Genomic DNA, 14,558 nt, shown 5'->3' on the forward strand with positions numbered 1-14,558 from the left:
GAGCATCGAAGTGATGAATAATATGTAAACGACCGGGTGAGACGCACGCGCGCGTGCATGTTTCTCCAACAGGCGACACGTGCCGTCTGCCGATGGATATGTCCTGTGCGCCGAGAGCTCATCGCGCACAAGGTGCCGCTGGCCTCTGTACTCCGTACCTGGTGTTTCTGCGCGAGACAGTTTCGGTTCTGGAATCTGTATCGCCGTCATCAATGTCTGCCTGCGCCCGGGGTCAAAGACGGGAAAAAACGAGTCACGGCGTGCGCGTGGAGAAAAAAAAATCGGCTGGGCTGCTGACGATGAATGGACGGGCACGCACAGTCAGTCACACACTCAGTCACACACTCATCCAGCTCCTCGTTTGCCGTGATGCCTGCGCCACACCAGCAGCGGCGCCCATGACTCAGAGCCCGTCGTCTGGTTGCCACAGCTTGGCTCAGCTCAGCCCAGCCCGCCGGCTGTAACCAAACTCAGCCCAGCCCGGCCCTGCGCAGCCCAAGCCTCAGCTCCCTCCTCACGCGCAGGTCCCGTGCCCGGTCCCGTGGCCCGCGTCCAAGGCTCGAGAGGCCAACTGCCTGCCTGCCTTATCCCCGTCTCATGGCCATGGAGGCCATGGAGGAGGCGAGAGACCAGGCTTCCGTCGCGCATCATCCTCATCGCCCAACATGCCCGCACGCGCCCACACACTCACCCACCACCCACCACCCACCACCCACCAGACCCAACCATTCATTGTCCCTTCAAGGGGGCCCGAGGCCAAATTATCAATCAAGGGGCACGATGGGGCCTCTATCGCACCCCTTGAGGCCTCACCGTACCTACTGTACACCACCAGCCGCGAGTCAGGCAGAGAGGCACGCTGACTCACCGCGCCAGTCACCTGTCCCGTTCCAAGGTCCAGGGCTCATGGACAATGGATCCTCTCGCACCCAACCAACCGCAAAAATCCCACCATGATTAGTCCTCGAATCCCCCGCGAATGCCTCGGAGCTCCTGGGGCCAAAAGAAAGAGCCTCGGCCGGTAACGGCACGCCTCCGCCCCGCCGAGAAAGACGCCCTCCCTGTCGATCCGATGCCATTTGCTCCGAGCAACGTCGTCGTCGAATACGAGAGAGCAACCCAAGGCTCTGCTGCTCTGCTGTCCCCCCCCCCTGCCCTCGGAGGGAGCCTCAAATCGGAATCGTTCCAGAGCTCGACGCTGCCACGAGTCGTTGTCGCCGTCTTTGAAACCAAACATGTTGTGAATCGCATGCGTATCCCACGTACAAAGGCAAACACACATAGCCCCTGGCCACCACCGCCAGTCAGTGCCCGAGGCCATATGGCGCCAGTAAAACATGACCACGCACACGCATCTCCACGGACCCGTGCCTTTGCCCACCAGCCGCCGCCGCCGCCGTCGCCAAAACGCCCACTCACCGGGTAGCTACCTTTGCCAGTGTGCATGAAAACGCATGTTGTGCGCTGTAGAATGCAAGGAGCCTGGACGGACATGTCACGTCGCACGGCAGAAGAAGCCTTTTTTGCACCTTGGTCGTGTCCAACTGACAAGCCACGATCCAGAGCAGAGCAGGATACATTCATGTGTCGTCGTCACACACCCACAAAGCACAGCAAGTACAGTAGACGAAACGAGACAAACGTCCAATCAATCACTTGCTCCCACGCGGACAATCCCGCGTTTCTGCCTCGTACAACCACGTCTGCCCAATATACTGTAAACCCGCCCATCACCAGCCCTGACCACGGAAAAAGGGGGCTTGGCTTGGCTTGACAGCCCTTCCCGGTCCAGCCTGGAATTTACTCCAGAAGCCATTCGCCGCTTCTCCCCTCGAATCAGCATCGGCCCGGCCGAGTACCGAGGGAGACACAGCGTAGGCGAACCGTCATTGCCCCTGAACCAACACCCAACCAACACGCAAGGGGACACGACAAAGCTCGTTTGCCCTGCACGGGCACGGCCGTAGAACAGCGTCAATCGTGAACCCAGAGCTTGCCTGGCTTCAAACGAGCCATGACGGGCCACGCGGGTGCTCTACGGTCCATCGTCTACGAAATCATCTGGCCGGCAGGACGCCAAAGCAGCCCGGCATCATCGTGGCCGCCGCAGGCCAATCTAGGTAGCACGCAAGAGCACAGAGGGCGCTTCAGGCCTAGGACAGCCGATTCCCATAAACCCCGGATCCTGCCATGTCGGCCACCGTCTATCGCCACTGTCAAGGACCCAAACAAAATACATGGTGGCAAGTGATTTGGTGTGTTTTAGATGGTCCTTGTCAACTGAGATCCCCCATCACTCGCAAATCCCAAGCAAAACTCCGCCCTTTTGTCGCACATGGAACGGCACGCTACATCCCGCCACCCGCATCGTCACTGCTGGCGTCTCTGCCTACTCTCTTGCGCCGTCAACGAGGTCAAGATGAGTCGTAGCGCCCAAGGCGGGCGGTGGCGAGAATTGCCGCAAGCTTGTTTATTTTCTCTCCCAAGACGAGAACCTAGTCTCATGTTTTAGTCTCGATACACAAACTGCACTCCCCGACAGCACAAGTCAAACCTTCGGTGCAGTTATTCTCATCCTAAGACGCCATGTAGGTGCTGGGGTCGACACCCTCCGGAGGAAACTCGCTGCGAACAAGAACCTGTTAGTGCTGCATCAAGCGGGACTCATATTTGGGCAACTTACGGAAGTGCCACCTCAAAGCGCTTCTCAATCTCCTTGAGCACCTCCGAGTCCTGGTCGGAGCTGACAAACGAGATGGCAAGGCCCTTGGTGCCGAAGCGACCGGCACGACCCACGCGGTGGAGGTACGAGTTGGCATCGCCCGGAAGATCGTAGTTGATCGCGAGGTTGATACGCTCGATGTCGATGCCTCGGCCAAACACGTCAGTGGCGACGCAGATGCGCTTCTTGAACTCCTTGAACTCCTTGTACCGTTTGATTCTGTCCGAGAGAATTAGCAGAGTACCACGGGTTGGCTCAAGTGCCTTCGACTCACCGCTCCTCCTGGCTCACGCCAGAGTGGACAGCGATCGAGGGAAAGTTGCACTCGCGAAGGAGCTTGTCGAGCTCCGTGGCGCGGATGGTGCTCTTGACGAAGATGATGACCTGGTTGAACTGAAGGTCGTCGAGGAGCTCGTTGAGCTTGCGATTCTTTTCCTTTTCCTCGAGCTTGAGATAGTACTGCAAAAGGCCGTGGAGCGTGAGCTTGGTATCTTCGTCCACGTAGTGCTCGGTGGGATTCTGCATAAACTTTCTGCAAATAGGCTTGATGGTCTCCGAGAGAGTGGCGGAGAACATCATCACCTGCTTCTGCTGAGGCGTGGCGCGGAACACGTCCTGGACGTCGGTGCGCATGTCTATCTCGAGAGTTAGATTTGCCAGACAAACGGAGGCGTGAGGGACTTACCGGGCTGGTCGAGCATCTTGTCGCACTCGTCCAGGACGAAGATGCGGACGCTCCCGAGGCGGAGCGCCTTATCACGGACGAGAGCCTTGAGACGGCCAGGAGTGCCGACAATGATGTGAGGGCACGAGTCCTTGTTCCTAAGTGTCTCAACGTCCGTCTTGATGGGAGTACCGCCGTAGAAGACACCAGTCTTGATGTCGGGCATGTACTTGCTGAAACGGTTATACTCGTCGCGAATCTGGTAGGCCAGCTCGCGGGTGTGGCACATGACGACAACGGAAACCTCTCCGTTGACGGGCTCCACCTGCTGAAGCGTCGCGAGGACAAAGACGGCCGTCTTTCCCAAACCCGACTTGGCCTGGCAGATGATGTCACCACCGAGGAGCGCCTGAGGGATGCAGGTTTGCTGGACTGTCGTGGGAGGCGATGTTAGATATACGTTCCACAGTAGTAACGGGCGTTTGTGCAGTGCGGTAGGGGCCCGTCCGTCCATCATCGCAGCGAGGCAATGGCGGCCAGGCGGGTGCACAAGTGTCGATCCAAGACTGGCCGGCTGGTTTCTGCGAGCCGCAAGACTCCCAGGTCGCGACCGTCGGGAGAATGGACAGGGCCCCAAAGGGCCTCTGTCACCAAGAGCTGCATTGAGCCTCGGCATCCCGTACAAAGGCTATGAAAAAAAGCATTACTTCGCTCCATGTGCCGGTCCCGCTCCATTCATGGGGAAAACATCATCGGGGCGGGCGAGACCTAGAGCTCTTTCGAAGTACCCGCTGCCGGGAATATATACCCTTCGGCAGCAGCCCAGATGACCATGTGAGGCGACCAAGAGCTCGAGTGGTCCGATGCATCTCGGCCGTGCGCTGATTCGCGTGCGAGATGGACGGACAGTTGCGGGAAGGGGGTTTGACGGCTGGAAGGGATATAAGAATGCATTCAGGACTGACCCTCCGATGGATGTTCGAAACCACAGTCGCCGATAGCGCGGAGAAGCTCGGGCTTCAGAAGAAAGTCGCGGAAGCCAGTCGAGTGGATGCCGACGTAGCTGCCCTTCTTATCGACGTCGGTGCCGGCAGACAGGTCGGCCTTCTTGCCGTTGGAGCCTGCAGCAGCGCCGGCTGCAGGCACCGGGACGTTGGCGCCAATCTCCTCATCGGAGTAGTCGATGAGGTCTTCCTCGTGCGACATTTTGTCGAGAATCGCTGGTGTTTTGGCTTTCCAAACGCGAGCTGTCGGGTCGAGGTCCTGAAAACGCCCGCCAATGTCGATGCGCGACGTTGAGGGGCGGGGGAGAAAGAAAAAGAGGCTTCCAACACGCGCCAAAAAATCTGGCGCGAGGGAAAGCTGAATGATTTGTGAGCCGCAAAGACTGAGGAGGTGGTTGTCGAGGTTGAAAAGGCCCCAGTCGTGAGCAGTTTCTTGCGGAGAGAGGTTGAGGGAGCGACGTTTTTGCAAGGCTGATTTGCTGCAAGGGAGTGTAGGCAGCTGTAGCCGCGCCCGCCAGACGGGATTGGCCCGTGCGCAGCTGCCAGTCACATGACCAAAGCCTGGCTTTGTCCGTACAGTGTGAACATATAATTCGTACACGCTAGCACTGTACGTACGTACTCTTTCTCACGATAACTCAAGTTGCAAGCTCCCACCAACCCACAAGAATAAACCCTGGAGCGGGCCGTGCTGGAAGCCAGGTTCAAGTTACCGGCCTTTGAAGCCTGCCCAAGCTTTCTCAACTCTTTGTTCCGCCGAGCCTGTCCCCCATGGCAAAGTCAAAGAGCAATTCGGGCGTCCAGAACAGAGCCATATACTCCAGAGCCTCCTATCTCTACCAAGCGGCCAGCTACCTCGCCTGCCGCGCCAATGAAGCTGATGCGGGCAGGCCACCCTCGGATGGAGGATCAAAGGATAAGCCGTCCCTAGAGAAAGGATCCCAAGGCGCGAACAATGCCCAGGTTTCAAGCGACAAGCAACGCAAACAGCTGCGCAACATGTCTCGCCGTGCTATCTCTGAAATGAGGGCCGTGACGCTCAAGACGCAGATCCGGCAAAGCCAGGCTCTCAAGCGCACCGTCTGCAAGTTCTGCGACACCCTGCAGGTCGAGGCCCACACGTGCCGCTCCACCATCGAGAACCCGAGCAGGGGCGGCCTCAAGCCGTGGGCGGATGTCCTGGTCATGCGATGCAGGACGTGCGGTAACGCGAAGCGGTTCCCCGTCTCCGCACCGCGGCAGAAGCGCATGACGCTGCGTTCCCCGAAGCACGCACAGGCGGGGGACAGGGGCGAGTCAAGCAATGTTGACCAATCGGGACAGAATGGTTGAGGACTCTGCCAGAGATGGCATCAAGCATTGCTCGGGCCTCGACAAAGTTCCTCGGGGATCGAGAACAAGGTATCGGGGACGAGGCATTTCGCCAGCCTGCCTTGAGCATGACCTGGGGTCAGTCTACAGGCTGGCACCCAAGGCGAGAGACTTGGCTTGCGGAAAAGGGTTCATGAAAAGCCAAGACAAGCCATCCAAAGACGGAGATGTCTGCCACGGCTTGACGAGAACAGCAGCTTCGAAGGCGAAGGGCTCAAAGGGATGGACGAGAAAGCCATTTAGACATTGGCTCTTTGCCTGCATTCAAGATATCAAAGAACAGTGAGTGAAGCAGGCTCAGATAGCATAGCCTACTTCCATAAGCGGTAAAATAAACAGCAATCCACGACACGCCATGCAGGCTTCCCGTAGGCTCCCCTCCAGCCCCCCAGTTGTCCAGTACGCAAGCCCATTATCATCATCTCACTTCGCCACCTCCTTGACGCTCTCCTCCCCAAGCACCTTGCTCGCCGCCATGAGCCTAGCCAACCAACCACCAGTCAGTTCTCGCCGAGGATCAGAGGGGGGCATATCAGTACTCACAGCCCAGCATGCCAGCTCCCCAGACCCCTCATCGACTCGGCCTGGACGCTCGTCATGCGCAGCAGGTTCTCCGTGTCCGCCAGATTGGCCGACAGCTGCGCGAGCTGCGAGTGCAGATGCGTCTTTGGAGGGGGGCCGTCCGTCAGCCCAAAAATAAAATAAAAATAAAGACAAGCAAACAAAACACAGCAAGAGAAATGCCAAGGTACAAAGCAGACTGGTCCTGGGCCCTTACCAGCTGTCGCGTTTTGACGACGCTGCCGCTCGTCGTCGCCATGCTCTGCCGGTTCAGGTTCTGCGTCGTGTTTATGTTTCGCGTCGCCATCGTGGCTGCAAGAGGACGGCTGTTTTCGACTGAGCGTCGTCAGTAAAAACCCTGTAACGGGAGAAAGAGGGCCAAAAACACATGCATTGACAGGACAATCAAGAGAGATGGATGGGGCCGGCCGCAACAGAGAGAACCCAGGCGAGATGGGCTGAGGCCCGCAGCAGTGGCGGTGATGCGGTGATGTGGCGTCCTCGAGCACGCCCTGGATTCGTCGTCGCTTCCTGCTGAGCGAGGGCGTCTTGTCGCAGAGCGTCGGCGAGGCGCGAGTCGCGTAGCTTTCCTTTGGCGCTCCGTCGTTGTTTGTGCTTGATGCCCGTCACATGCCCATCACGTGGGCCCGCATGGAGCACACTTGTTCTAGTGCAATCATTTCATCATCGCTGCTCGACACCACAACCGTGGCTACGTATTATCTCCTACTCGGCAGCCCAGAGAGCTCTCCTCATCAAAGCCCCCTCACACACCTCTGTAGCACTGCTTTTCACCCACTTCTATGCCTGTATCGGTTTCACCTACTTATTATTCAAGCCTTCGTCCCGAGCTCGACGAATCCCCTCCTCTCCCAACTCGCCACCAGCCAGCCTCTTGCCACGGCCAGGCACTCCGAGCTCGCTTCTCATTCTCCCGCAACAGCCTCAGTACAGTATATATGCCGTCTGGGTTGGTCCCATTTCCGCATCGCAAGGAGAGAAATAAATTATATGAAGACAGGGAATAGTCTGACGTAGAAGTGAGATAAAGAAAAAGAGGAAGAGACCTCCAGTAGTCTATGTTGTGTATGCCGCCCCTTGGCATCGCGACAACCCAGTCGCGCCTCTCCCTCCCCGTTGCTGCTGCAGATGGGCCGTTGTGCCGTAAAGGAGCTTCATCAGCTTGGGAAACGAGGGCCGGACCAAGTGCCACGCCGATCCGGTACTCTGCGCTGCACCGGCCGTGTCGTTAGGCCGGGTCCCAAGTAGCATTTCCCGAGTCGTCCAAACGGTGTCGCGGCGCGACTTGTGACTCGCTGTCATGTCCTCGTCCACGGGTGCTGCCCCCAACGCCACACGCTGGGGGCTCAATAACAATGTAGTGACGCCAGTTTGCATTCGCTATGGCGAGGGTCGATTATGTGCCAGAAGAAACAAGTATGGAGAGTTCGCATCCCAATGCAACATTATCAGGAGATGAGCCCCTCTCCTTTGCCATTTCCATGCGTATGTACGGGACTTGACCAAGTCCGTTCCGAATGATCAGAGGGCCTTTCGAGAAAAGGTCCAGAGTGAAGCGCTAGTTGCAAGTCGTTACTATCGTCCACGTTGAGCAGCAAGGCGTGCGGAAAAGCCTCAGCCCCCAGGGGTTCAGTCGCATCGCGAGGCACAGAAGCCGGTTGCCACAAGTGCTTCGTCCCGGCTGTTGGTTGTTCCAAGAGTGTATGAATGGAGGGGGTGATGAGGGACGACCCTCCCGCTTCGTCCGTAAGATGAGGTTGATATTCCAGTCCGGACCATGCCTCGACGGCCCACGTGCCGACTCCTTCACTGCCCAAAGCACACCGCCCGCCAACCTGCATAGCAAGCGCGGAAACCAGGGCCAGGATCCCCGCGCGAGAGACTTGAGAGTCGACCTAGTGGACGCCAATTGTCGGCCCATTCTGCAGGCTGCTCTGGCTGCTGTGCGCCGATTGTTCCGAGTCGAGTTCACCACTGCCCGCGCTAGCGCTCGCACTGCCCGTCAGACTACGAACGTTTCTCGGCTTGGGTGGACGAAGGGCGCTCACCCCGACATGTTGCTCAACCTGTTGCGGAGCCAGGGAGTTGGCCTGCCCCGACGGATACCGCGGTACAGGCTGACGGACGCCATCTGGGGGTGAGGGACGCCCATTCATCTGGGGACCGAAGCCGTTTGGAGGAGAGGGCCTGCCGCCGCCGCGCAGCGATGGGCTGTAAGGGTTGCCCGGAGACTGGCTGGCTCGCCGGGGAAGAGCGCCGTTCATGCTGGGCGGGGCGCCAGGAGCATGGCTATACTGCAGCTCGTCTAGCCTCGAGGCCGTCAACGAGTTTGCCCGAGAGCCTGCGGCCATGGCACCGCGGTCGACTGCGGCGTAGCGGTTCGAGGTGAGCGACATGAGAGGATCATCGAGCATGTTGTCCGTAAGCATGGACACGTTGTTGGCATGGCTGGGGCGACTGCGGCCGAAGGGCCGGAATCTGCCTCCTCTTGGCGGAGCGGGCGCGTCGAACTCGGGGTTTCGACGAAACTGTGCAGCCGACGGGGCTGTTGCCTTGCGGGTCTTCCTCGAGGTGACGCTCATCATGTCGAAGTTGTCAGGGTCGATGGTGGGGCCGCCCGTCACGGCGTTTGGATCGAAGTACTCGTCATCGTCGTCGTCATCGTCATAGTTTTGGGGTTGGTTGCGAATGGAAGGAGGTGGGCCGCGACGCGCTCCCGGCGGGGGTCCGCGCCTCATCCTCATCTCCTGCTCCCGAAGGGAGAGCTCGCGCTGACGAATCTGCAGTTCTCTCTCCCGAAGAGCTATGTCTTCGCCGCCGACCGAGGGCTCTTGACCCTCGGGGATATCATCGTACAGCACCAAGTGCGAAAACTCTTCGAGGTCGTTTCCATCCATCGAATTTCTTCGCGAGGGGGCTCTCGACCCTCCGTTCATCGACGGTGGCGGCCGAGGATAGCCATTGGGCGGGTGGCCGTTCGTGGGGGGCGGTCGGCGCATTCCCGCCGGAGCAAAATTTGCTGAGTTCCGCGGCCGGGGCTGGCGGGGAGGCATGCCGTTGCCGTTGGGCATTCCGCCCATCATGGGGCGGTGGCCCTGCTGTGAAGGCATTCGCGGGGGCGGAGCGGCCAACGTGGGCGTGCCGGGCGGCATGCCACCGGGCGGCATCTGCTGCGACGGGGCGTCTCCGAGCTTTGGCCTGGTTCGATTGACAGTGTTAATGTTGTGGAGGATGGCGTAAAGGGTCTCGATCCTGGGCACAGAGACATGCGAGTCTCGCGCCAGCTTGATGGGGGATCCGAGATACGTCTCAATTTCCATTGGCCGTCTCGCCACGAAGTCCTGCCACATGATGCTTTCCGGCAAGTTGGGCTTCGTCATGTCGTCCATGGTCCGCTGCTTGAAGTCGGGGGAGAGCTTGCAGCCGTTTGCCTCGGCTAGGCGTAACAATTCGTCAATAACGTCCGAGATCATGTCCTTTACTCCAACCTTTTCAAAGAGGGCGGCGTGGTTCGGCGTCTCGAAGAGCACACTTATGGGATGAAAGGCAATGGGCCTAGGCGGCGATGGTCAGCAGGGCTGTAGTTGCGCGAGGAAACGGCTCGCCGACTCACCCAATCACTCTCTCGTACTGCTGCTGGCGAATGTTTGACGAGACCTTGCACTCGACCTGGCCGGTGCTCAGGGTCATGGCCAGCGCCTGGGCCATGTCTTCCTGGATAGACTGTGGAATGTTGCTGTTTTTGTTGGCAGGGCCGACCCAGATCTCGGTGGAGCCCTTGTGTTCGAATTCGCTCTGGCCCAGTTGTGTCAGTTCGGCGCCGGAGACGAGCGATAGCACGACATTGGTAGGAAATCGCTCCTCGATGGCGGCCTCGACCCCGAGGGTGTGTGTGGTATTGATAAGAATGCAGGTATGCTGGGGAGTGACGACGGCGTCGATTACCGCGGCGAGATCGTACACATCAGGGAGGGCTTTTACGCAGAGCACGACGTAATCGAACGGACCGTCTCGAGAGTTGGAAGCGTCTTCAGGATTCCGAACAACTGGTTGCAAAGTCAGCAAGGCGTTGTGGAACCGCCCGGATCGAGGAGGACTTACCATGTCGGGGTTTGAATCTCTCATTGCCGAAGATCGGGGACCTGTTGGGAACATAGAGGTAAGCAAATCGGTTCGTGACGGCTTGAGTATTCGCCAAATCGGCGGGGGCGACATACTTGAAGGAAATGCCGTACTGGGCGACATGTTCGAAGCCCGACTTCCAGACGAGCGTAACGTCGCAGGCGTTGGTGGCCTGGAGTCTCCATGATAAGAAGGCCGAGACGGGATTCCCACCGACTGAGCAAACGTGCATTAGCTGACTGTCGTCCATGACCGAAGACGACGGGAACGCTGCATCGACAGCCGGTCCACCTGCTGCAGAGGGAAGAGGAAGCAAGGAAAAAGACGAGCGGTGGTGTGGAGAGGATAAGCTATGACCGGGCCAGGGACAGAGGGCCAAGGAGAGCTCTCGGTGGCGATGCGCAACACTAAAAGATGAAACCGGCGCGCCGGGGCAGCATTTTCAGGCGCCGACCAACGGCAGCGACGAGAACGGGCTGAAGGCCAGGGGACCAGGCGTGGGGAAGGGGGGGGGAGTCGAGGATGTAGGCGAGTCACGACATACCTGAAAGGACCTTGAGACGGGGCGTTTTCGGTGCCATGGTTCTGGAGCCGGTCAAGATGGGGAGCGCTTCTTTGGTGCGGCGTCTGACGAGGACCTGTCCCACGACGCGAGAAGCGGGAGAGGCTCCCTGTGTGGCTCAGGGATGCTGCTGACAGTCGGTCGCGAGGCTGACGGCGAGCCGTGTCGCAGGTACGAAGCGTGCGTGGATGAGGGGCGGGACGGCCAGCTGTAGACGGGCGGGAGCGCGATAGTGTCACTTTGGAGCTGCCAGAGTCGTCGAGACGAGTCGGGAGTCGAGTTCGACTAGAGGGGCGGAAGGCGAGCGGCCGAACGTGCGTTGAGCGAGCGAAGAGGAGGGGTGCAGCAGCAAGGTGAGGTGTGTGCGTGAGTGGTGAGTGTTTGTGTGGGCGCGCGCGCGTGCGTGTATGGTCGACAGAGTCCGCGTTATCGTAGGCAAGGCCGGACGGCTAGGAGGCAGCCCGACAGGCGGAGTCGTCCAGGGGGGTTCCAAAGGGGAGGGCGGGGGGGGGGGGGGGGGGTGATTAGAGCGAACGAGGACCTGTAAAACCCCTGCGAGAAGGGACGGCAGGAAGGAAAAAAAAAAGAGTCGCTAGCGGTAGTTGGTTGGTTGGCCCGGCAAGGGGGAGGGGGGTGCTTCAGCGGCGCAGACGAACAGGCTGTCGTCAATCGTTGTCGTCGTCGGATTCGCTTGTGCAAAAAGTAGGTCGAAACAAGGCCGGTGGGACGAGGGCGCGCCGGGTGAGTAGCGGTACCAGGCAGCAGAAGAGGCCCGGGTGGGCTGGTCGGACGGGTGGGAGATTATCTGGGGTCGTGGGACGTGGAAGCGGGATGAGGAAATGTTGACGGACAAGCGCGCAAGCTCAGCTGGACGGACATACAGGGACGCGCGCTACCTGTCCGCTGCAGCTTTCTTCTTCCCCTTTTCACACACACGCTCTCTCGCCATCCACGAAGAGAGCGAACGAGGGTATGAGGTGAGAGCCGTGAGAAAGGAAACGGGCGGGAGGGCAGAGGGGAGAAACGAGGGAAAGGCACAACAAGAGCAAAGGGGGGAGAGGGGAAAGGCAGCAGCAGGGAGAAGAGGTCGACGGCCCAAGACTCAAGCCGGAAAAGCGAAATGTCCGGCTGGGGGTCAAAAGAGGTATGCTAGGTACGGGGCAGGCAACGCAAACAGCCCGAACCACTACTGGTAGTACCTACTGTGCTGGGCTACGGGTGGCTGCGTGCCCTGTGTGTCGGGTGGTTGGCACCTGGAGTGCACTGTACGTGCGGCACGGTACAGCGCAGCACAGCACGACAGGTGCCTGGGGTGCCAGTACAGCAGTCCCTCGGGCACAACAGCGCGCCCACAGGACACGTAAACGTACCGACTGCGCGGCGATGCTCCCCCACACAGACGACACGACACAGACGACACGACACAGACGACACGACACAGACGACACGACACGTTTGTCTGCAATAATGGTCAGAGAGAGAAAGACGCCTTGCTCGCCCCTTTGACAGCAGAGAACAGAGAGGGATTGCGGGTGAGGGAGGGGAAAGGGGTGCCGCCGAGGCAGGGCGCTCCAAGCAAAAAAGCTGGAACAACAACAACAAAAACAGGCACACTCCCGGATCCCCTCCCACCTTCTCCCGTGCGCGCCAGCGGGTACTTGTGGTTCGGCGGGCCTTGAGCCTCTATGGATCCAAACACAGCACCGGCTAGACGATCGGGGGCACCTACATGTCGTAATAATAAGAGTCAGTCGTCGTGCATCGCTATTTGATGGGGCCTACGGAATATTCCTACTCCCCACCAATGATGTGGCACGGGTGTTTATCTCGTCCAACAGGAACGGGCGGTAATGGAAATGCAGCGAGTCAACAAGGGAAACGGCTCAAGGGACCAGTGGAGCAGCGAGACAGCTGCTACTGGCTTAGCCGGCGATGCCAGCGCTGACAGACGACGATCGTGCTGAGGAATGCTGTTGTGTATGGGGCTTCGAGTACCTATTTGGCTACCTGTTTGGCTACCTGTTTGGCCCCTAGCGCCCGCTAAGATGCTCTGTGCCCTGGCCTCGTTGACTTGCGTGTGTGTTTGCCTGCTGCCTCGTTGGACCGGCTTCTGCATCTGCGGCCGTGTGTCCTCGTCCTCCAATGAGCCTGGTGTCGTCCGTCAGCCAGGGGCGGGAGAGACGTGGGCGTGGGCGGCGCGGGAGTAGGTATAGATACGGCGTCTTGCACTGGCGTCTGCCTGAGAAGCGGAGGTGTGCGTGTTTCTCTCCGAGGAACTAAACGCACGGGCGAGTAACGAGACGGTCGGGCCGTTGCTGGCTATCGGAGGGCGAGTCTGGACGGGAGGGAGGGCGTGGGGCGCGCGTCGCTAAGGTATGGATGGCATGTGGGTGCGCAGCGGCGTGGATGGATGGGATGGAGCAGCTGAGCGTCGTCGATTGTTTGACGGGACGGGATCGGCGGGTTGAGGCCCAGTCGTCGCGCGCGGCACCTATCTCTTGGTCTGGACCGGCAGATTTATTAATGTGCGATGGGGTGGGTGGACGGCAGGGGAGGAGGAAGAGGGCGACGATGGCGACGACGATGATGATGACGATGATGATGACGATGACGATGGATGGCTGCTATATAACATTCACGGACAAGATGTTGTTTGTTGCGCCAAGTCCACTTGACTGACGTTGAGGTTGAAATTGCCCTATCTCGAGAAAAGGAGGGCACTGGCGTCCAAGTGACGGGTACTTGACGACGTGTCTCGGTGTGCGAGATGTGTCTATGGTGAATACATGCACATAATTCCTCGTGGCGGCACTCATCGGCCCCAGCCTTGGCAGAGTGTCGACGCCGACAAGCCGAGCAACGACCAGGCACGGTAGAGTGTCGCGCAGCGACAGCCTGATATGATGCACGAAAGCTCGTGATGACAACGGACAAAGCCCCCGGCCCTCCAAAAGCAGAGATGGCCGTCGGTGGCCCAACAGTCCACGACATATACATGTACCGTTCTGCATGTCAAATATATATCACGGCCGTGATATAGCCTGGGCACGACGGCGGAACAAGGCTCCAAGGGTGCTTCCGCCCGGGGGGCCTGTGCGTCCCCTTGTCGGCCGGCATGATGATAAAAATTGGCAGCAGGCCGCCATCGCTCGGCCTGCCGTTGATAGATGGAGTAGATAAGGCAGGCCCGCTGAGGATGCCATTCGCCAGGCGGACGGGTGGAACATGTTCAGGACATGCTGTATGTACATGTATGTACGTGCCGTGTCCCCTCACCATCGGCCAATGTCGAAGCCGTCGTTTATATACGGAATACGGAGTAGCTGCCAAGCCGTTTGAAGCCAATAGGTGACCATGTGGGGGGGGAGGAGGAGGGAGGGGGCCGTGGGGCTTTTCAGTACGTACCTCGTGCTAGTTGAGCCTCAAAAGAGTTGCGGGCTGGCACAGTACCTAAATTGTCCAGATTGCCGTTGGCTGGTGCTCTGCAAACACAGGGCGCTTCCTGCCTTGTCTGTGTCCCCAAGCTTTCCC

General features: G+C 59.1%; 4 protein-coding genes across 4 annotated transcripts; 1 reads left to right on the forward strand and 3 right to left on the reverse strand.

Annotated features, from left to right (window-relative positions):
* Positions 1-2,576: 2,576 nt before the first annotated feature.
* HRG_04765 (DEAD/DEAH box helicase domain-containing protein) lies at positions 2,577-4,592 on the reverse strand (the record flags this gene model as incomplete). Its single annotated transcript, XM_044863236.1, has 5 exons — positions 2,577-2,625; positions 2,684-2,941; positions 2,997-3,357; positions 3,408-3,818; positions 4,352-4,592. 5 exons carry the CDS (start codon positions 4,590-4,592, stop codon positions 2,577-2,579), a joined length of 1,320 nt encoding a protein of 439 aa, XP_044721850.1.
* Positions 4,593-5,161: 569 nt separating this feature from the next.
* Positions 5,162-5,722, forward strand: HRG_04766 (RNAse P rpr2/Rpp21/SNM1 subunit domain-containing protein; the record flags this gene model as incomplete). Its single annotated transcript, XM_044863237.1, has 1 exon — positions 5,162-5,722. One exon carries the CDS (start codon positions 5,162-5,164, stop codon positions 5,720-5,722), a length of 561 nt encoding a protein of 186 aa, XP_044721851.1.
* A 462-nt stretch (positions 5,723-6,184) lies between these two features.
* On the reverse strand, positions 6,185-6,629 carry HRG_04767 (DASH complex subunit hsk3 like domain-containing protein; the record flags this gene model as incomplete). Its single annotated transcript, XM_044863238.1, has 3 exons — positions 6,185-6,242; positions 6,305-6,426; positions 6,540-6,629. 3 exons carry the CDS (start codon positions 6,627-6,629, stop codon positions 6,185-6,187), a joined length of 270 nt encoding a protein of 89 aa, XP_044721852.1.
* Positions 6,630-8,238: 1,609 nt separating this feature from the next.
* On the reverse strand, positions 8,239-11,046 carry HRG_04768 (ketopantoate reductase panE/ApbA domain-containing protein; the record flags this gene model as incomplete). The annotated part of the gene is made up of 6 exons (XM_044863239.1): positions 8,239-8,409; positions 8,458-9,898; positions 9,957-10,389; positions 10,445-10,485; positions 10,561-10,681; positions 11,010-11,046. The coding sequence occupies 6 exons, from the start codon at positions 11,044-11,046 to the stop codon at positions 8,239-8,241; spliced, it is 2,244 nt and encodes a 747-aa protein (XP_044721853.1).
* Between the last annotated feature and the right edge of the window lie 3,512 nt (positions 11,047-14,558).

The sequence above is a fragment of the Hirsutella rhossiliensis genome (assembly GCF_020360975.1).
Source record: "Hirsutella rhossiliensis strain HR02 chromosome Unknown scaffold00004, whole genome shotgun sequence".
NCBI classification, from domain to species: domain Eukaryota; kingdom Fungi; phylum Ascomycota; class Sordariomycetes; order Hypocreales; family Ophiocordycipitaceae; genus Hirsutella; species Hirsutella rhossiliensis.